At 43.7% G+C, this 22,756-nt stretch overlaps 1 protein-coding gene across 2 annotated transcripts in view; it reads right to left on the bottom strand.

The window, feature by feature from the left end:
• ELP4 (elongator acetyltransferase complex subunit 4) overlaps nt 1–22,756 on the bottom strand; it is a 289,757-nt gene that overhangs the window by 262,423 nt on the left and 4,578 nt on the right. For both annotated transcript variants that reach the window (XM_083164259.1, XM_083164260.1), the window contains exon 3: nt 5,015–5,136. In XM_083164259.1, coding sequence (XP_083020385.1) covers nt 5,015–5,136 — 122 coding nt within the window. The remainder of the gene's footprint in view (nt 1–5,014; nt 5,137–22,756) is intronic.

Raw genomic sequence — 22,756 nt, 5'->3', positions numbered from 1 at the left:
AGCATCATTGTGCAGTGGGGGCGTGGTCACAATGACACAGTTTGGTGTGACACACCCCCTGAACTATCTCCTCATGTGAACCTGCCCCCTATCTCTCACTGAGAGGGCAACCAGAAAGTCGGCAGCCCTGTACTTGCCTACTCCTCCGGAACGCCTGGGAATCCCTCTAATAACTGCTGCAATCCCTCCTTCATACATGGCGGTGATACTAAATATTTGCAGTTAACCCATGAAAATGTCTCATTGCCAGAAATATTCCACAATTATAAAATTAATAAATAAGCCTTTATATAAATATCCAAAGTTCATCACTTTAACACCCCAAACAGCAATCACAACTTCTCCCAAATTACTATAATTCTAATTATTTCCACGTACTGTCTACACACCTCAATATCGTTCGACCCAGATTCTCTTCCCCCGTCCCATAAATAACATGTACACCCTCTCTCTCTCTGTTACACCCTCTCTCTCTCGTGGTGGGGCTTTCAAAAGGTTGCTACAGTTACACCAATGAGTTTTGTACTGTGTGTGTATATATATCGATAATAGTCAGGTCTGTGAAATCGCAGCCCCGCAAATAGGTCTCAAATCAGGCCCAATATGTAGGATGGATCTATTTATGAGGTAATGCAAACATTTTGTATGGGCGCCGCTTTCATGGGATTGGCTAAATTACTGTACTCATCTCTTACAGCCTGTGTTTTTTTTTTTGTATACAAAATTTTAAAACTTTATTGACAAAACCAATATGTGCAGAGGGACAGGCTGCTTTTATGATGTCACAATGGCTTGGTGCTACATAACCCAGCTCACTGCACAGACAGGTGTCTTTACTGCAGGCTCACTGGACAGTAAGCATCTATTACTCACTGTACAGAGTTAGCAGCTATTACTTGGTATTTGCTATTTATTAGCATCAAGTGAATATTGAAATGGATTCCTCTATCAGCAGCTCAGGGGAATCTAGCATCCCGTGGATGGATGAAGGAGAATATAATGAAGAACAGGGTGTAGGTGCTGAGAAAGAACCACCCACTAATAATTCTGTTTTTTCGGGAACAATGACTGAAGATTTGGGAGAACAACAATGCGGCGAGCATTTCTATGAGCTAAGACCGGCGACGGCTGCAGAAACGGAGGAGGAAACTCTCATGGTGACCAGAGAGAATGGAAAAGTGGAGATTGCGATGTTCGGTGATACTATCATGCATCGATTTGACCGCTATGCTCCTCATAATGGCTGGATGGAAATGCAGATGGATTACTATTCAACGTGGACCCTCGATGTGAGAGCAGAAAGGGACACCAATGCCACTGATGAGCCTGACACCGGGAATGGAGATAATGGCAGCCTGGTTACAGAGACCAATGCCAAACTGGAGGAAGTGGTGGAATCTCTTCCCAATGACACCGTACAGGCCATAGAACACCATGCTGAAATAAAGCAGAAGAATGCTGAACTGAAAGACCTACAGCATCAGCAGAAAGAGATCCGTGGCAGACGCCGTGATCAGACCGCACGCTTCTGGTGCCAACGACTGATGAGACGGATTGGAACATCAGTGCTGAATGTAATCCACAGACGCAACAGGGTCGCTCCCATTGGATGAAGGTTTAAGGGTGAGCTCAAATATATACCAACTGTTCCTGATGGACCATTATTGTTGGAGCTCTCAGGCCCAAATCATCATAAACCTGAACAGAAAGCTGGGGATTAGGGCTACTGGCGACACCCCAATAAAAAAAACGACATTAGGCAGCCACCCCATGGGTGTGTTGGAAGAGCTGCTAACCATAACCATACACCCTTAGTACCTTACCCTACCCCTCCCTTTTTAGTGCCTTACCCTAACCATACCCCCTTAGTGCCTTACCCTAACCATACAGCCTTAGTGCCTAACCCTATCCCTCCCTTCTTATTTCCTAACCATACACCCTTAGTGCCTAACCATTCCCTCTTAGTGCCTAACCCTACCCATACACCCTTAGTGCCTAACCCTACCCCTCTCTTCTTATTTCCTAAACATACACCCTTAGTGCCTAACCATTCCCTCTTAGTGCCTAACCCTACCCATACACCCTTAGTGCCTAACCCTACCCCTCCCTTCTTATTTCCTAACCATACACCCTTAGTGCCTAATGCCCGGTACACACCAGGACGACCCGCTCGTCAGTGTCTCGTCCGACCCGCTCACAATGTGCATTGTGAGCGGGTGCCGGTCGCGATCGGAACCCGCTCACGATGCACCATGGGTGTATGGTCGTTTTCAGATCCTACCCGCTGCAGGTAGGATTTGAATAACAACTGACCGACCCGCGGGGCCGCGCATCCGATCGGGATCGGAACAGGACAGAAAAGGGCCAAGTCAACATACAATCTAAATCCAATCGGTCGGAATTGGATCTAGATTGATGGGATGGGAACCTCGTTGTCCTGGGGTGTACCCTGCATAATGATAGAAAAGATAGTAACCCCAAGTGGCGCCACAGGTGGTATAAAGGTTGTATTTAGCAACCTTATTAAAAAGTGGTAATAGGAGAAAAACAATAATAGATTATATGTATGCGTCCTCCTTAATATTTACAACACCTCTCAGTAATTTTTCAATAGATGTATCTCTCCAACAAATATGAAAGAGAAGGAAGGCCCAAAATAGTGAAGCCAGTTTAATACATCAATCTTATAAAACATACAAGCAGGTAATAAAAACTTGGTTAAAAACTCCAGACGCTGGATGGATCATAGGGACAAAAACCATATTAAGTATTTGAACTGGGTTTTAAGCAGTTCATGCGCTAGGAGAGTAGACCATCGACTTCTGCAGGGTATCACCAGCAAACACTGACAATTCCCTCCGCATCGCTGACCCAGCGTGCGCCCTTAAGATCGAGATTCGAAAATGCGGTAAATACCCTATAGCGGGTTTTGGACCGCATTTTTGCTTTAGAGCATCTCCCCCTGTGCAATATATACTCTTCCAAATGCAATACGTCTCTTACACATTATGCCACATGGAAGGAGCTGAAATTCACATTCTGACACAGGGGGCCAAAAAACAACATCCCATTCATCTTCAGAAGGAACGTTGAAGTAACAGATGCTTATTACTTCTATCTACCAGCAGAAGGTCTGTGATCAACCGGTAGATGCATACAAATAATATCCACACTTTCCCCCATGAATGATATGCGGTGCATACTTATTGCCATCTTGCTTTATCGTCCGCGGAATTTTTATACGCAACCTCACGTCATACTTGCCTACCCTTCCAAAATGGCCCGGTTGCCGGACGGAATCCCGACAGGCATTTAACCAATGTCAGGATCCCGACTGTCAAAACACCGACAGCCGGGTTCCCGACGGCCACCTGCTATTTTTCCTTGTGGGGGTCCACGACCCCCATAGAGGGAGAACAGAATAGGTGACAAGCGTAGCGAGCCACCGTGCCCGCAGCGTGGTGAGCGCAGCGAGCCCGCAAGGGGATTTGTTGCACTCACCATTCTGTCTGAGTCCGGACAGTCGGGATCCCGACGTTGGGCTAATGACTGTCAGGATCCCGACTGTCGGACCCCTGTACCACACCCAATGGTCTGAGAGGCCCCTCCCGGCCTCCTGAAAAGGCAACAGGGATCAGATGACACTATTCATGGTGAATTGCGTCATTGTGCGTATTAGCATCATTGTGCAGTGGGGGCGTGGTCACAATGACACAGTTGGGTGTGACACGCCCCCTGAACTATCTCCTCATGTGAACCTGCCCCCTATCTCTCACTGAGAGGGCAACCAGAAAGTCGGCAGCCCTGTACTGGCCTACTCCTCCGGAACGCCTGGGAATCCCTCTAATAACTGCTGCAATCCCTCCTTCATACATGGCGGTGATACTAAATATTTGCAGTTAACCCATGAAAATGTCTCATTGCCAGAAATATTCCACAATTATAAAATGAATAAATAAGCCTTTATATAAATATCCAAAGTTCATCACCGTAACACCCCAAACAGCAATCACTACTTCTCCCAAATTACTATAATTCTAATTATTTCCACGTACTGTCTACACACCTCAATATCGTTCGACCCAGATTCTCTTCCCCCATCCCATAAATAACATGTACACATTTCCCCGGCACCATGGTAACAAGCACGCTTACTTCAATACGGTATCGTCTATCCCAAGTACACAGTAACACTTCCATACCACATACCATCATTAGTAATTATATATTTGTTTTCCTCCTTCCGCACACCCCTAAACCAAACGGTACAACTTTCCACAACACAGGTATAATTAACCCCATTCAATGTCTTGCACAAACGGGGCAAAAACTCGAATACCTCATAAGGGGTGTACACATGGAGCAATTTTTTATACGGGCGATTTTGACTATACTAGAATTAACATACTTGGTTGGTATTCATTGCAGATCGCCTAGTGAATATCTCCCTCAGCAGTGAATACCAGCGATTCTACTAAAAATATTCTTGCCTTGCAACTCTTTTTTTACTAAGCGATATTATAGCGATATTTGTCTAACCTTGACAGCGATCTCACGCAAAATCGTCCTTTGGTTTTCAGAGTTGTGGTTGACGGTCTATCTAGACACCCATCAACCGGAACCAGTATTAAATAGAGGGGATTAGGAGTGTGACGCAGTGCTAATACCGTAGCCGATAATCTTCCCACTGAGTTACCCACAGTTACCCGCTAGTTGTTGCTCTGGTCTGTGTCTGTGCGCATTTAGATGCACCAACGGTTTAGTTTGTCAGTCTGAACATGGCGTCTGGCTTAAGGTAGGAAGCAGAATACAGTCATGTGCTCTGAGAGACAAGGTAGGACCGGCCAGGCTGCGCACATCGGTAAGGACACTGAACCATATTATATATATATGATAGAAGGGACACAATGAGCAGTGATGGTTATAATGTCACTTAGAGCTTTAATCTCCTGCAGGCATAATAACATACTGAGGGTAGCTACAAATGCCTAATACAGTAAGTAAATCATGTTACCTTCAAAATTGTATGCGGATCATCGCTGGCAGAGGCCACAAAGACTTGGTGCCCGCTGACCACTCCTTCCGCCAGGAAATTTCGGAGAAGAACATTGGAGTAGGTGCTGTACGTATCCTCCTCTGTGGGCGAGAGCAATGGAAAGCGTTATTGCCAGGAATGCATGCAAATGACCAAACCCGCTGCATAAACAGATGGGCGGCGGCCGGCGGCGATGGTGCGGGAGCGTGCGGCAGCGCTCACCACCGGGCCGTTATCATGGGGCAGCTTTTTAGCTGAAAGCAGCTCTAATGGCAAAACGCAGCTCAAAACCGCCCGGTGTGTACGGGCCCATAGCAACCAACCAGATTCTGTCCATCATTTTTCAAATGTGTCCCAGAAAATTATACACAGAATCCAGTTGGTTGCTATGGGTAACATCACTGCTTTACATTTTTAGAAGCTAATAAATTTGGGTATGTGCCATCGCGTCGACCACTGAAGGTCAACAGAGCTTCGGTCGACACATGAAATAGATCGACATCGCGAATGTCGACACAAGCATTATGTCAACAATCAAAAAGTCAACATGACTTCAAATTTTTTTGTCCCGAATGTCGACATGAACACCGTTTTAGTGTACTGCGACCACCCCCCCCCCCCCCCCCCGCATGGCTTGCTGTGCCCGCCATGCTTCGGGCACGGTGCCTCCCAGCACTTTGCACAGTATTTTATTCTCCCACCATGCCTTAGTGCCCTGATGGCTAACCTCAACACTCCAGCTGCTGTTGAACTACACATCCCAGCATGCTCTGCTTCAGTTTTACTATTTGGCCATGCTAAATCTGATGCAGAGCATGCTGGGATGTGTAGTTCAACAGCTGGAGTGTCAAGGTTAGCATCAAGGCCTTAGTAGGGCATGAAATACCACCGGTCTGCATGTGCCGGTCAAAAAAAGAAAAAAAAACCGTGAAAAACTCGTCAACTGTCCCATGTATCTACCGTCCAACTGTCATACCGTGTAACCCCTTTCGGGATAATACTATGCGCTGGCTTACAGGCAGACCGCCTTACTACGCTTCACATAGAATCACAATGACAATTTGTTTGCAAAGATACTATCAACAACATTAATACAAGCAAAACGTGCTGCCCAATTCTCCAAATGCAATTATATGTGCAAAATGCAATATACATTTACCAGTAAAAGGTGTTACTTAAAGATTGCAATTTACATACTGAAGCTGAACTCAAACAGCGAAGAGGCTTTCACGCGAGAAAACATTTGCATAAATTAACTTCCACTTCCAGAGAACGTGACAGCAGATAAGAACTATAAGGCCCATCCAGTCTGCCCATTAGGGTTTTAGGGTTAGCAGCCATGGTAATAAGGGTACGATATTAGGGCTGTTTTAGCAGTTTGGGTTAGTGGTGGAGGTGTAAGGGTTAATTTGGGAGATGGGGTTATGGTATTGGGGATAGGATATTGAGGTTGGTTTATCAGTTTGGCTAGGGGTTATGATTAGGTAGAAGTTTGGGATTAGATTAGGGTCAAAATCGAACTGCTAAACCAGTTTGATTTTGCCGCTTTAAAAAAAAAAATTTCTCACTTTCTGAATCTCTCATCCTAATACATTTCACCCAATGTGTACACATCTATACAATCCCTGTTTTCTTGCGACCGTTCGACCGACCGTAGACGCGACGGACCGTCCACAAACAGCCGCCTATACACGTGTACACACCTGTACAATTTTACTTGCGACGTCCGATGTACTCCCGTCCAAACAGTCGCAAGAAAGAGATGGTACCACCATACACACTCTCTCGATTTGGGCTATTGACACGATATATATGAACAACATTATCATAATGGGCTGGGTTGAGGGCATACCAAAACAAAGAGGCGTGAGTACAGAACCTAAACGAAAGTCGGGGTACGCGTCTACAGTCAGCCGGCAGGGGGACTATGGACAGATATGCAAACTGCTATAAAGACGGGGGAAAGTGTCTACAGTCAGGTTGCGGTATCTGTCCATAGTCACCCTGCCGGCTGACTGTAGACTCTTTTCCCCGTCTTTATAGCAGTTTGCCGTATCTGTCCATAGTCACCGTGCCGGCTGACTGTAGACTCGTAACCCAACTTTATAGCAGCCGGCAGGGTGACTAGTTCCAGCTTTGGCAGTATAGTCGAAAGAACGGCCAGCATATCGATCGAACGTGCGTACACACTGCACTTTTGTTCCAATATGGGCCCGTCCTGTCAGATGAAAATTAAACAGCACTGAACCTTCGACCGACCGAGTATGGATGGACAAGACCGTTTTTGCCCGAGTGACATTCATGCTGCAGCGGCAGCACGACCGTCGCTCACGTCGGAGCCATCATCGCCAAGTGTGTATGCACTTGCGGATGCCGGCATCCCTCGCTGGGTTCCCTCCGCTGCAGATATGGCCATCGGCGGGTCACCTAGTGTGGATGGAGATAAAGGTGTCTGAGAGAGTTTCAGTATGATCTCCCGACAAAATATCAAAATACCGATAAGCATTGGCAGACAGACAACATCGCAACATTTCCCAATTCACTAATTCATTACGCCGATATGGTTAAAATGCAGATTCAGTCAAAATGTTGACATTTTAAATTTCAACATGTCAAAAAAATCATCAACTTTTTTTTTTAATGGGTGTCTGTGTTGACATAGGTCGTAATGGATCCCGTATAAGTGTACCGCATGGCTCGCTGCGCTCCGTGTACTATCTAACTCCATGGCCACTTGGATCGTGAAGTAAGAACAAGTCAGTGTCAAAGAAAAAAACATTTAGGGCATTTTGATCATGTTGGCATAATGAGTGTTGGCATTTGAACATGTTGCTATTTTGACTGTGTGCCAATGGTTGTCGGTAAATAGACTGCAACCCCCTGAGAGAAGTATGCAGCCTGACTCGGGACTCGCACAGCTATTTGTAATTTTTCCACCAAAAAGTTATTAAAAGGGACATAGGGCGACATGAACGTGTATTACACAAGTCACTGTGTAAAGTCCAATTACTGACATGTAACAAAATTAGTAATAATTATTAGATACAAAGGAGGCGATTCCCCTTCTCAGACGACGCGTTATCATGTTGTCTCTGCACAAACCACAGAGGTACTTAAAAAAACGTTAATAAACAGCCTTTGCTATAGCTTTAATGCCAGTTAAGCTGCAGAGCGGGCATGGAAGTGATCGCTGTACAGTGTATCTGTCAGGGTGCAATCTAAACACCTCCCAGAATCCTCTCCTCCGCTCTGAGGATTATGCGTGTCTGAAAAAGAAAGCTTTAAAGTCGATGCATCTCCAAGAATCCTTCAGTTCTTCAATTTGCCACACAGAAAATGGCTTTTTATTGATTCACTTCTAGGTCACTAAACTTGTTGTTTTCCAAAAGATCTAAAGTGCAGACATGCGGGTCCTCTCCGATACTGCCTATTGTAAGTGGTTCAATAGTGGGCTGCCATTCAAAGCTGCAGACTAGAAAACTAGGATATTTATGGGAAGCTAAAGAGGGGAGGGGGGGGGGGGGAGAAGCAGACAAGAACGATAAATGTTCTTTATTAAAACTATGAGCTGCAACAGCCGTCACTGTAACCACAACACTGACAGGCAAGTGTGTAATGTTTAGGTGGTTTGTACTAACACAACCTATGTTCTGCAACAACTGGACTGAAAGTGCACTATTGCCAACTACATCAGATAAATTGGGGAATGGTATTATCACCAATCAGTCGTGTACGTTTTATGTGGACTGAATTTTTTTATTAAATAATTTACATACATCATTGAACAAGAAAATCCAAACACATAAGCACACAATTCATTGTGCAGTCTGAACAGTAATATATATGATCTGTAAAGATTGTGGAGTTCACAAACACATATGACCAGGTAGAGTGTGTCAAGTGTTGTTAGAATGGGAATGCTTTGCAGTTTCAGCTTTTTGCCCCTGTGTATTTATCTGCACTGCTTTGTGTGCATAGAAGATTTAAATGTGGGGCCCCCCCAAGGTACCACCTCCTAAAAAGGTAAGGGGATGATTCCCATCCTTCACACTAAATATGTTATATATAAGTTATCGGGTTTCAAATAGTATTATATGTGGGTGTGCATAATTACCAGGCAGCCAAGGAAACATATATGAATGAATCTCAAATGTATATAGTAAAAATATTAAAAGGTACTATCAAAACAATCCATAAATCATAAAAAAGTCCTGACAAAACATTCTAAAATATTAACAGATAATATAATATAGAAGATTAAACTGTTAAATAAACCTACAAAGAAAACTTGTGAAAAGGCTCAGTGTCTGTCAGGAACACGCCATATCTGTCAAAAGACTGAATAAGAAACGATATTTTATAATGTTCTGGCAGAAATGAACATACTGTACTTTGGATGTTTTGATAGTTAGTGCTTTTAATATTTTTCAATACCTTTTAACTCTTTTTAACCTAATCATGTACTGGCTTTTAGCAGGTTTTCTGACTGCATGGGAATTAGACACGTCCTCTTATCCACTATTTCTGTCCCAGCCAGCTTGCGGATTTCAGCTTTTTGGCCCATATTGTTGGACTTTTAGTCATTGGTTTCAAGCTGGTTGAGGTTTGTGATAAACAGGGGCAGAGTTTGAGCACAGGCAGAATGCACACTGTATTAGCTATTACAACTTGAATAGATGATTTATTGACAGGCAAAGGAGAACGCTCTATATCTGGGGTAGCCAACCCTAGTCCTCGAGAGCTACCAACAGTGCATGTTTTGCAGGTCTCCTCACAGAATCACAAGTGAGCTAATTAGCTCCATCTGTGTATCTTTTAAAATGTGTCAGTGATTAATGAGTGCAGCAGCTAGGTTGTCTGGAAAATGTGCACTGTTGGTAGCTCTCGAGGGCTAGGGTTGGCTACCACTGCTCTATATCATGCATGTCCCACCTTGGCCCTCCAGCTGTTGTGAAACTACAAGTCCCATCATGCCTTGCTCCAGTTTTGCTATTAGGGAAAGCTAAAACTATGGCAAGGCATGCTGGGATGTGTAGTTTCACAACAGCTGGAGGGCCATAGTTTGGACATGCCTGGTATATACTACAAACACTAATATATGGGTACATTTCACTACACACAGCACAATGATTAATCCTACCAATTATATATTAATCCCGACCGGTCATTCTAGTGTGAGACCAATATTCTGATAGCTAAAGGGAACTTTATAAAACAAAAAAAACACTACAAAAAGTACCAAACAAAAACCCCAAAGCCAAATCATTGTTCATAGACTTCATAGCAGCATTTCATACCACTGACCACTCCTCCATGGAACCCTCCACCCCACCTGGTTCCCGCCTACTTGTCCAACCATGCACACCCTCAAACGGGCGTATTATGCACTGGTGTAGGTGCATGAGCAGGGGAGACTATGGCACGGTGCTAGATCTTAAAGCCCACATCCACTTGTCAGATTTGGAAAGAAAGGGATGTGAAACCGCGCTTTTACCTACTACCATACAACAGGTCAAGATAAAAAAATACATTTATTAAAAATACACTTTAAAATAAATCATGGAATGGCTGGTACGGAAATTGATGAAGATAAAGGGAAACGGACTGTCCACATCCCTAATAATAAAAAGTGTTTTTTATTGATTTACACTGCTCGTCTTTTGATTAAAATATCAGAACCATGTACAGCTCTGTCTCCTATTTCACAACATATAAGCCGATACTTATTTTTATGATTGTCTTAAGTAATTGATGAACACATGCAACAGGTGTAAACCATCCCCCTTATTACCTGGGGTATAAACATGCTGGTACAAGGTACACTAGACATCACCTTGAAAAAGCCCTTAGAGCGAAACGCGTCGGTGTGGTGGAGCCTAGACACCTATGATTGGAATCCAGACTCAGCCTTCCCACTGTGACCGGGCCATCTTCCAGAGCAATTCCCAACAGCCACACAAAACCAGGACACTGCACCAACAAACCAGGTCGAGCCCTACAACATCTGGTGCTCCCTAGGTTGGAGGTTAACATCACTCCCAACTGTCCTACCAATATCGGCAAACATCTATTGGGACTAATACCAGGAAGTGTTTTATAGGAACGGACACAGAGACTCTAACCCTTGGAAAATTGGGTGACTATCTTGGCTCCATTTTTATCTTTATCAATGTCAATACCAGTCATTTCATGATTTATTTTAAAGTGTATCTTTAATAAATGTATTTTTTATCTTGACCTGTTGCATGGTAGTAGGTATAAGCGCGGTTTCACATCCCTTTCTTTCCACATTTTTGTTTGGGCTTGACTCCCTTACCCACGGAACCGCAGCTCTAGCAAAGCCACCCATTTATAGGCGCCCTCACGGGACACTTTGTGCCCCACCCACTCACTGGTCAGATTTGGCCTGCTTTCGGCAGATTCAAATGGATCTGACAGACCGATCTGACGAAAAAAGGCCAAATCTAAGCTCAGATCAGATTCTCAGATCCATTGTTATAGTGGCATTTTACCCAAAAATGAGGGGGGGGGGGGGCTTGATATCCACTCCTTGCCCCCCAGCACTACTTGTATATATCTATATATCCATCACTTCTAGCCTCCTGGCTTGTGCTTTTGTAATCTACTCCTCCCCGGCCTGCCTAATTCCTCCCATCTAATCGCTCTGCCCCGCTGGCTTCCTATAACACTCAGAATTACATTCAAACTCCTGTAGCTCAATTTCTTCAATTCTCCCTACATCTGCAGCCTCCTATCTCCTTCATTGTACCAATGACTGCTCCTCACCACCACTTCTCAATCTTGCATTAAGGAGTTATCCCAGGCTAATGCGATCCTTTAGAAAGCCTTCTTCTTCTCTTGCTCCATTAGCAAGTCCCCATCACTCCATTAGATGTTACCGCCCTGACTCCATTTGACTCTCATCAAGCATTCCAGCCTTCAAACACGCCCATAAAGCTAATCTTATTCTGGAGTTCCGCCTCTTCCTAATTATGCAGTCTCTGCCCTCTTCTTCCCATTGGGTCTACCCATACCCCCTACAGAAAGCATGCATGCACAAGTACAGCCCTACACTCTTATTCGCCTTCTTCACTAAACTCTACAAATCAACCTCTATATTTATGTGAAAGTATTTACTTGTCTATATTAGTCTGTAGTTCTGTATTGTATTGTCAGATGTATTCCCCTTGTTTGATGCAAAAAGAACCCTTGTGACACCTTATAAATAAAATGATAATAATAGACCCTCCAAACACCAACTAAAACTCAGCACATGTTACAGAAGCTCTGGGCCACCAACAGCTACTTATAACTCCCCTAAATCACCGATTAGTGACAGTTGGAAGATATGTACCGAACACAGACAGTCCAGATAATCGAGTACAGATTGTAAGCATGCGAGCAGGGCCCTCATACCTTTGACTATGCTGCACTATATAAGAAACGGTTAATAAATAAGTGGGACAGTCCCCTCAAATCTGCAATGTCCCAACTATGGGCCTTATTCAGACCTGATTGCTGCTCTGCGATCAGATAGCCTCGGCCCCACCACATGGCCTGCATAAATTACAGCGATCAGCGAGTAGCTGCAGATCCATTCTCAACCATCCCATGATTTCCCATCTTTGCGTAACCTAGAACCTACTCTAACTGTGCAATAGAAACAGGTTGATCGGTGCCCGGTGCCGACGCCACACACCCTCACTGAAAATAGGTGCCCGGTCTACTCATTTAGCCCCTCCTCCAGGTCTAGTCCTTCAGCCCCACCTCCTTCCTGCAGCTCCTTTGATTGCCTTGAGTAACAGACAATCCTGCCCGCATTACTAGGAAGCTGGCAGGATGCGGGAGAGCTGCCTACACAGCCGGGGCTGCAGGAAAACCGCCAGCAAACACCGGGAGCCTCCTGCAGCTTCCAGGAGGATACGGAAAGTATAAAGTGAACATTATTATAAACATCTGGGAGATTCACCCTCAGTGGCGTCATACGTTCCATCACAGAACACTTTTACATAACTATCCAAATACTACAATAAAACAATGAGCACGTATTGAATATAGACGTGTACACACATATACACGCACACACACTTGCTTAAATCTCCACTGAGTGCTAGCTATCCCTTACAGTGTGCATGCAGTGCACTAGAACGCTTCACCTGGCCGCAGTTTAGGACTGGACAGGGAACCGTGAGCACAGTGGCAGGCAGCATATGTGCGCCCAGCTCTGGCTTGCATTAGCAATGATATAAACATGAACTGTCCCAAATTATTTATGTCCCTGAGTTTGCAGCCTGTACTCCTGCTTTACATTCAGAATCACCTCTTCCCAGCATAGCCCGCAGTGGCAGCATTGGCATTTAAGCTTGCTCTGTTCAGTCAGTGCCCCTGGCATCCAAAGCATGACCAAAAATCTCTATATTTAGATGCCATTCTGGAGAAGAGTTTTTTCTCTCTCTCTCCTTCTTCCGCTTCTCTGCAAACGGCTGCAAACACAATGTCATCTTACCTCTGGCTGGTACAGCGGACAGACACAGAGTATGGCCGTCCAGCTACGCCGACTGTGCTCACCGAACATAATCCACTTATTTACAGAAAAAAGGTTTTATTGGGGGTTCATGACGGTACAAAGCAAAAACTAAACGGCCGCTACTATAATTATAATCATATTTATTTATAGAAATGCAAATAAAAAAAATGTAGATCTATTATACAAACCTTTAGTTTGTATTTTTGCATTTCAGACTTTTTTTTTTTTTTTAAAGGGGCAATTGCTTACAATGGCAAAACCGTGCCTTGTAAGTGATTGCCCCTTTAAAAAAGCCATCTGAGTTCGGCCGGCGTCCCTGCGTCATTACATCCCACATGCAGGGCTCTCTCCCCTCATGCGCCTTCCTTACTACCTTCAGTGTTAAAAATAAAATGGTGAAAATGTATTGAGATCAGTAAAGTTGCTGTGTTCTATATGTCCAACCGCTCTGAGGTAAGGAAAGGGAACTGTATATGTCACTCTTTCAGGTGACTCACAGCATACCTCCCAACTTTCTGGACATGGAGGCTGATTAGCCAACTACCGAAAAAAAGAGGAGGGACTTCATGTGGTGGCTTAAATGGAGGAGACGTGACCCTGATGTATAACCCCTGTTATTGGAATTTTGGGGCTGTGCCTAGTGCTCCCCCGAGCAACCCCCGGATCACCTCCCCACATTCGCACAGCATCTATTCCTAATGGGACTGTCCCACTGTAATTGTGACAGTTGGGAGGCATTGCATAAAAGGCCCCTAATCTAGAATACGGTGTCCAGTTCTGAAGTCCATACTGTACCTCCAGAACGATATAAATACATTAGAGAAGGTACAAAGAAGGACAACCAAAATGGTGCATGGCCTACATCACAAAACGTACCAGGAAAGACTGAAAGATCTCAAGGATATTCTTACAAAGAAATAAGGATAAAATAGGGTTACAACATGGTTAAAAAAGGGTCAGGTGCTTCTTATCTGCCATCAAATTCTATGTGTTTATTATCATGTGGATCGGATTTTATCTTTTGTGCCCTTGTTTATAGTAAAGTATTAAAGTTTTCTATGGGCCTGATGCATGCCTGTTAGGAAGGCAAAAAAGCAAGCAACTGGGCAAAACCATGTGCACTGCAGGTGGGGCAGATGTAACATGTGCAGAAAAATTTGGGTGGGCTGTGGTCAAACTGAAATTTAAATTGCAGTATACAAGTGATCTAACATCTGCGGGCTACATGCAAAAGCAGCCAGTATTTACTCTGCACAGAAAAAAAAGGCCAAATATATTTTTGGGTCCAAACACAAAGTGTGTGTGTGTGTGTGTGTGTGTGTGTGTGTGTGTGTGTGTGTGTGTGTGTGTGTGTGTGTGTGTGTGTGGGGGGGGGGGGGGGGGGGGTATCCATTTAGGTGCGATGAAAAAGCAAGAGAAAAATGTTTCACAAATATTTAATTTAGGGTTATCAAATTAGATCATCCCCCCAAAAAAACATACTCCCCCCCCAAGACACTTTAGTAAATTACTTCCATGCTATATTGTAGTCCAAGGAAAGGGTTAACAATATGCACACCATATATATATACGCGGCGTTCATTTCAGTGGGATTCCCGTTTTAATTCCCCTCCCCACTGCTTCTGCAGCCAGGAGACTGGTAAATTAGTCCCACAGAGAGCCCTTACCTCGTATCAGCTTTGCAAATTAATAGCAAAACAATCCTGCACCAGAACAAGGCAATCTGTACGTTACAAATGTACCGTGACACCGCAAAAGCCTCATAATCACATTAATATTGTTTTGATTTTAACCACCGATTGGCGACACTTGACACAGCGCAGGGAGCACGAGATATCACTGTTCTCCTTACACTCAGGCGGTTATGCAATGTCAAGTACCTTGAATTCCCCGATGAGTTATTTCACACGTCTATGGCCACGAGGCTCGGAGACGTCAACCTGTGTCAGCTGCATTTAATATGCACACGACAACACAATTTGGCAAACATATATGTTACTGAATTTGGCGCCAGGCCAGTGTGCAGAAAGGTGAATTCGCCTTTAGTATAATTACATTTGGCAAATCACTGTTTTGTATCTCAGCGGAGATTACCCTTCTAAACTTATACAAGGTGATAAAGTCAATTATATTGACATGTTAAGGGAACCTAGAACAGTCAGGTTAAATTACATACCTAAAGGAAATAGTGTCAACTAATTAAAAATAGCTGAGGCCTGCACGCGGTTTGGTTCGTGTTTGGTCCTGTCTGGAAACCACAGACACATTTTAGGGCCCCTGTTCGACGAGCTGCTGAAAACTACACGATTAAGTACCGTATATACTCGAGTATAAGTCGACCCGAATATAAGCCGAGGCACCTAATTTTACAACAAAAAACTAGGAAAACGTATTGACTCAAGTGGGACCCTCACTCGAGTATAAGCCGAGGGGGGGGCCTTTTCAACATAAAAAATGTTCTGAAAAAGTAGGCTTATACTCGAGTATATATGGTACTTGTCTACGCTAATTTGCACAGTACTCTCGCAAACCCTTAATGATAAGTGACCTGTGGCATCCAGGTTTACAAGTGCATAACGATGAAAGCCACCAAGTATATAAAAGTTCTCTGTGCACACATATAAAACAGCTAGGTGCGCTCATTAATGCATAACTTAACGAACCATAAGAACATACAGGCTTTATACACATGACATTTTGTCTTTGAGTGCCCGCAGTTTCCATAACAATGCCAATTACAGCCTGATTTAGAAGTCTTAATTCAAAGTACCGGCATTCAAAGAGCACTGTAGAGGCCTAGAAGAAAAAGCCGGGTGTAAATATCTGTTTTCAATAGTTATTCCCGAACCTACTGTATTATAGCATTTCCAGAGAACCGTGACAATTAAAATAAACAGTTTAATGCTCAAAATCTACAATTAAGTGGTTAAATTAAGCACGATAATGTGTGTGTCAAATAACGATGACAAGGTTTGGATTTTACAATGAAGCTAATCTTACAATAATGTCATGTAGTGCTAAGGAGAGACCCCATTCTGTACAGGGGGATATGTACATATTTATACAACATGGGAAGGATCTTACCCCCAAAAAAAGTTTTAACCCGGATTTTAGAGCGAGCGCAATTGAATTGGTTAGGAAATCCGCCAGACATTACCCAGAGAACACAGAACAAAACTGATTGATAAGAGAAACTCATTGATCCTTTGATTTATTCAATATCCTAAAAGGATTACAATATTTTTTAAAACGCAGTATGACCACACTGGGTCTGATTTAGTCCTGATTGCTGCGGTGGAAAATTGCAGCGGTCTGCGATCAGATAGTCCCCGCCCCAACAGAGTGAAATCCCGCCCAAGTATACGCCAGCTCAGTGAACCGATTTGAATCAGACCCAAGATGTGGGCTAATAATCAAAATAAGAGACTCTTGAAAAGGACAACATTGGGTGCAGAATCCCTTTACGTAGAAGCATACACTGGGGAAAGATGGTAAATCAAAGTGCGTGGTATCATATGTCAGCCACAGAATGTCAACAAGGTCTGATGGACATTCAGAATCTAGACATGGGCATTATGTCGACATGTCAACTTGGTCTGATATCGAACTGACGCATAGAATTCTTACAGTATTTTAGCACTAATCCGAAAGCTGGCCATACAGTACTGTACTTCAGTGGTTCTCAAACTCGGTCCTCAAGACCCCACGCAGTTCACATTTTCCAGGTCGTCGAACAGGTGCGCTTATTACTGAATGACACATTTTAAAAGATCCACAGGTGGAGCTAATTATTTCACTTGATTCTGTGAGGAGACCTGTAAAACATGCACTGTGTGGGGTCCCGAGGACCGACTTTGAGAACCTGTGCACTACTTCAATGTATCGCAGCAGTAGCAGCCCAGGACTTGACCAGACGACAGGATCACATGTCGTCCTTTCACATGCGAGCCCCTTTCCCACCGCTGGAAGGGGTAAAGGTGCCCATACACTAGTAAGATTTATCTGCAGATCTGGCTGGTTGGAACAAAAACATGGTTATGGATGAGTGACAGTTTGGCAGTTTTTCAGCATTTCCAAGCAAATGGTCAACTGTCATTTGCTCTCATCCATAACCAGGTTTCTGTTCCAACCAGACAGATCTGCAGATAAATCTGCATGTGTATGACCACCTTTAGAGTTGGAGGTCCGACCTACATGCAAATCAACCTCCGGTATGATGTGCACGGGACCTGATGATATGCCAAATAAATCCGATTCAGCCCGATCTGTCGGGCCTTAACACTACATGCCTACAGACAATGTACTGTTAACATTGGGCCTGTTGACATTCACAAGTCGAATTTAGATATTTTGACCATGTCGACATTCGGACCATATCGACATTCGTAAAGGCCACCTTTCATAATGCCATAAAGCTTTTGTTCCTCAATAGTGTTGAGGAAGACAATGGGGCAGATGTATTAAGCCTTAACAAGAGATAAACGTGAGGGTGATAAAGAGAGATAAACATCCAGCCAATCACCTGCCAACTGCCATGTTACAGCCTGTGTTTGAAAAAAGTCAGTAAGGAGCTGATTGGCTGGACGTTTATCTCTCCTTATCACCCTGGCATTTATCTCTTGTTAAGGCTTAATACATCTGCCCCAATGTACGGTAAATATAGTGACAGAAGTTAAATACGGTAATTGTCCGTTGATGTCAATCAGATGGGAGGAGAAAACATTAAGACAAACATCATTACAGTTTTGAGCTATTTAGAAAGATCATTTCTTGGTCTCGGAACATAAAGACGCGCCTCCAACATTTAATGCCCCTTCTGGAAATGTCTCGCGAGCTAAATGTTTTGGAAACAGAATGGCGACGGCTGTGCGTCGGCGCGGAGTATCTATCTTTTAAACACCGCACAAAAAACGGGCCTGTTACAAGGAAGACGGCAGCAAATTGACTGCAACATTAGTAAATGATGGAGAAATAAAGAACTTATTCATGCAAATATATGTGAAGTATTTTCCATACGCCTTATTGGATATTGGAATTGCCCTTGAGAACTGCGCGTTAACCATCTTTTCATATGCTTCTGCGTTCTGCTACCCTATTTAATCCTCTAATGATGCAGTTAGTTGTGAGTTCATCTGGGAAGTGTTTATTTGCGATGTGACTGTGCTTCTGTGTGGCTGCATGATAGGAATTTGTTGTCGAATCACAATTACATGGGTTCAGTTCACCAGTTGCATGTTGTTGCTTTTAGTTCAGTTCTCCAGAAGAAAGCAAACGCATCCCGGCTTGTGTACAAGGCTGGTAACAGCCAAGTCTGCACCGATGTCAACTGTGTACTTAAGGGTGCGAGTTAGGGGGTGATGTACAATACTGCTGAAAACGCGAGTGGAGTTGTTGCCTACAGCAATAATTATTCATCAAGTGCATTCTATAAAATGGTAGTTAGAAGCTAATTAGTTGCTATGGGAAACTTCTCCACCTGTCCTCGTTAGGTTTGATACATTTCTCCCTAAGTGAGTTTAGAAAGGGACAAGTTATTCTTTACAGAAAATACAGTAATACTGACAGGTAACTAATTATTGCACAATTTAGAAGGAAAGAACTAGGCTAATACCGCTTTTCCACCAAAATCCTGGATCACACACAGGTTTTCTGACCCGGGATTTTGGCGGGTCTCCTACCCATGTCCCCGTTTCCACTGCTCTGTTTTCTCTGGTTTTTGACACCATTTCCACTGAAATGGGAAACCCGGGAAAGGAGGGCAGTTGGCTGTCAGCTCAGCGGTGGCACGGTAACTAGCGGCAGAGTGGGGGCCTATTGGGAGTGTGCGGGGACCGGAAGAAGGGTGGCCAGGCAATGTGCAGAGAACGGCAGATGGCCAGTCAGCAGGAGTCACCTGTGCAATGGCCAGCCTCCCTTGCCAATGTCAAAAATTCCAGGTAAGAGGTGTTTCCACAGATCGTTACCCAGGAAAGACCCGCTAAAAAAACGTGGCATTGACCAGGGTAAAAATCCAAGGTAACTGTACCCAGGATTTTTACCTTGTCTCCATTTCCACTGACTAAAATCCCGGGTTGGTGCGTGCTCATGTGCAAAAACCCGGGATTTTTAGGACGGTGAAGAAGGGGTATTGATTAACTTTCTCCATAAAGCAGGATTCACTAGAAAACTGGTTAAGAAAAAGTGACCATCTGTCATACTTATCTCATCTCTATAAACCCAGAGTATAACTGTAGATTCCCGGTTCTTGGAGATGCGAGTACAGCACAATCATAACAGGTACTCTCTCCAGGTATGGGGTCTTTATTCTCTGGATTATACCTTAGAACACTGAACTGCTGTATATTATTCTGAAGATTATTGTTGTTATCTCCATTCTTCGGTCTGGTATCTGAACGCCTTAAGCTGGATACACATTGTGCCACTCACTAGAAAGATCAGATAAAGGATCTGCTTCTAAAGGAGATTACATGATCGTTGTGTATCTCGTACGCACTATGCAAATTCCAGCTCAACATGTACATTGTTCAATGGGAAGCGGTACATCTGTCAGAATGAACTTAGGTCTACAGTCATTAGGTCGACCCCACTAGGTCGACTGGCAGGAAGGTCGACCTGACTTAAGGTCGACATGGGCCAAGGTGGACATGACTTAAGGTCGAATTTGCATAAAGGTCGACATGAGGAAGGTCGACTGATCATAAGGTCGACATGGGTTTTTCACTGTTTTTTATCCGAATGTCGACACAGTCGACATGGACACAGTTGGCAATGAGAATCGGACGCTCGCTTCGCTCGCAATGCTTCGGGCACGGTGCCTCGCTGCGCTAGGCACACTATTTTATTCTCCCACCACGCCCTAGTGGATGGTAGGGCATGAAATACCGCCTGTCGGCACATGTCAGCTTAAAAAACAGTGAAAAACCCATGTCGACCTTATGACCAGTCGACCTTCCTCATGTCGACCTTTATGCAAATTCGACCTTAAGTCATGTCGACCTTGGCCCATGTCGACCTTAAGTCAGGTCGACCTTCCTGCCAGTTGACCTAGTGGGGTCGACCTAATGACTGTAGACCTAAGTTAATTCTAATAGATGACCGCTTCCCGTTCAATGGGTCAAGAGATAGAGCATTGTAATATTACACTCAGTGTATATAGCTCTATGGGCCTAATTCAGCTTGGCCTGCCGATTACTGAAAATCTGTATCAAGCTAATTTCGGTAATCTGTAAACTGCGGTCGCATTCAGGAAAATGCGACTAAAGTCTAATGGCCAAGGAGGGGCTACGATGCAACACGGGGGTGTCGACAGGGCTTTGCAGTGATTTCAACTCAACCTGAATTAGGCCTTATATATGCTGAGGCCATACACACAGCATGACGCGCAAATGTAGCTTTAGATGTAGCAGCCATTGGCTGTGCTACAATCAATGCAATAGGTCTGTGAACGCCAATATATCGCCAATTATGTAACCAAAATAAACGTCTAGGTATTTGGGATTTGGGATATCCAGGCTTGAGCACAGGTGATTAGTTAGTTCCTCCGTTATATTAATTTAACCCCCTGCTCTGAAGCGTGAATATCACTAACACGGCATTGTTAGCTTCCCTCGAGGACCGAGGATGGGAACGCCTGATCTAAACTCTGCAAACCTTTAATCACAAGACTCTACCTGGAGCCGTTACTGGGATCAAGCAGTGCTCTTATAATATCTATAATATCAGATATATATAGGGGGAATTCAATAAGCTGCAGTACATGACCATTAACAATTGAACATGAATAATTGGTGGCTTATTCAATTAGCCCTAATAGCAGGCAGTATCAGGGGACCTTGATCACCTGCCTGGATGCAGGGAAAAAGAAATCCCTGACAACTGTCCCATTTTCTCATCCATAAATGCGAAAACAGAGGGATCAGGGAACTTTTATCGGATTGTATTCAATTGCCTGATACACCATCCAGTGTTAAATCACAGCAAAATGCCATTTTTTTTCTCACAAAAGCTTTTCTTAATCAATATAATTTTTCTTAAAAAGGGGGTATTCAATTATTTCAGTCCAAAAATCAAAACCCATGTGGTCACCAAATTCGCCGAACATTCAAATGTTTTCAAACACTTTTGGTTGAATTTGAGGGGGTTTCCGACTGATTTTGGGTCAGTTTTTGACCATGGTGAAAAAAAAAAAGTGAAAAGGCATGGGTGAAAATTTACTAAAAAACAGTCAAAAACTTCGGCAAATGAGTCCTCAGGGGCTGAATTATTTTTTATTTTTTTTAAACTTAATTAAACACTCCCCCCCCCCCATAGGATTTCACATTGATTCATTATTTTCAAAACATGTATTCATTGCGCTTCCTTTATTTCTCTTTAGGGAAAGTCTGTGTAAATCAGGCATGTCCAAACTGTGGCCCTCCAGCTGTTGTGAAACTACACATCCCAGCATGCCTTGCCATAGTTTTAGCATTTCCTAACAGCAAGACTGTGGCAAGGCATTGTAGTTTTACAACAGCTACGATGGCTAGTGTGTATGCACTTACCAATGGTCAGGTAGGACTGACTCGTCGTCAGTGTGTACCAAGCTGTATTTATTTCCTGCTGTTTTAATGTACAGAACTTTCTATTACATCTGCTTCAATTATACCATGCCAAACTGAATGGGCACCTTTACAAATGTTGTGTTCTTTTTTAAGACATCAGCAACAGTTTATTTTAGAGCAGGCATGTCCAAACTATGGCCCTCCAGCTGTTGTAAAACTACAAGTCCCATCATGCCTTGCCACAGTTTTTTTTTATCAGGAAATGCTAAAACTATGGCAAGGCATGCTGGGACATGTAGTTTCACAACAGCTGGAGGGCCACACTTTGGCCATGCCTGCTCTAGAGTATAAAATGTGCTGTCTCAAAGCATATTAAATACAGACATCTGAAAAATAATATAAACCAATGGGACTGTGCACAACACATTACACGTGATAAATGTAATTTAATCAGGACACATTTGACCGCACCAAGCATCTTTGAAAAAGTGTTCATTAGTGGATTAATAGTTCGATAAAAAATGTGAAGAGATCCCATCAGATGACAATCAGACCACACGCCGATTATGAGTCCAACACATGGGGGATTTGAGGGCATTTTCTAAGCGATCTCACTAGATAGGTGTGTAGGGGCCTGAGCGATAATGATGCGCG

This window comes from Crinia signifera, chromosome 11 (assembly GCF_055691185.1).
Source record: "Crinia signifera chromosome 11, ASM5569118v1, whole genome shotgun sequence".
Classification (NCBI taxonomy): domain Eukaryota; kingdom Metazoa; phylum Chordata; class Amphibia; order Anura; family Myobatrachidae; genus Crinia; species Crinia signifera.
This window is presented reverse-complemented; position numbering and strand designations above follow the sequence as displayed.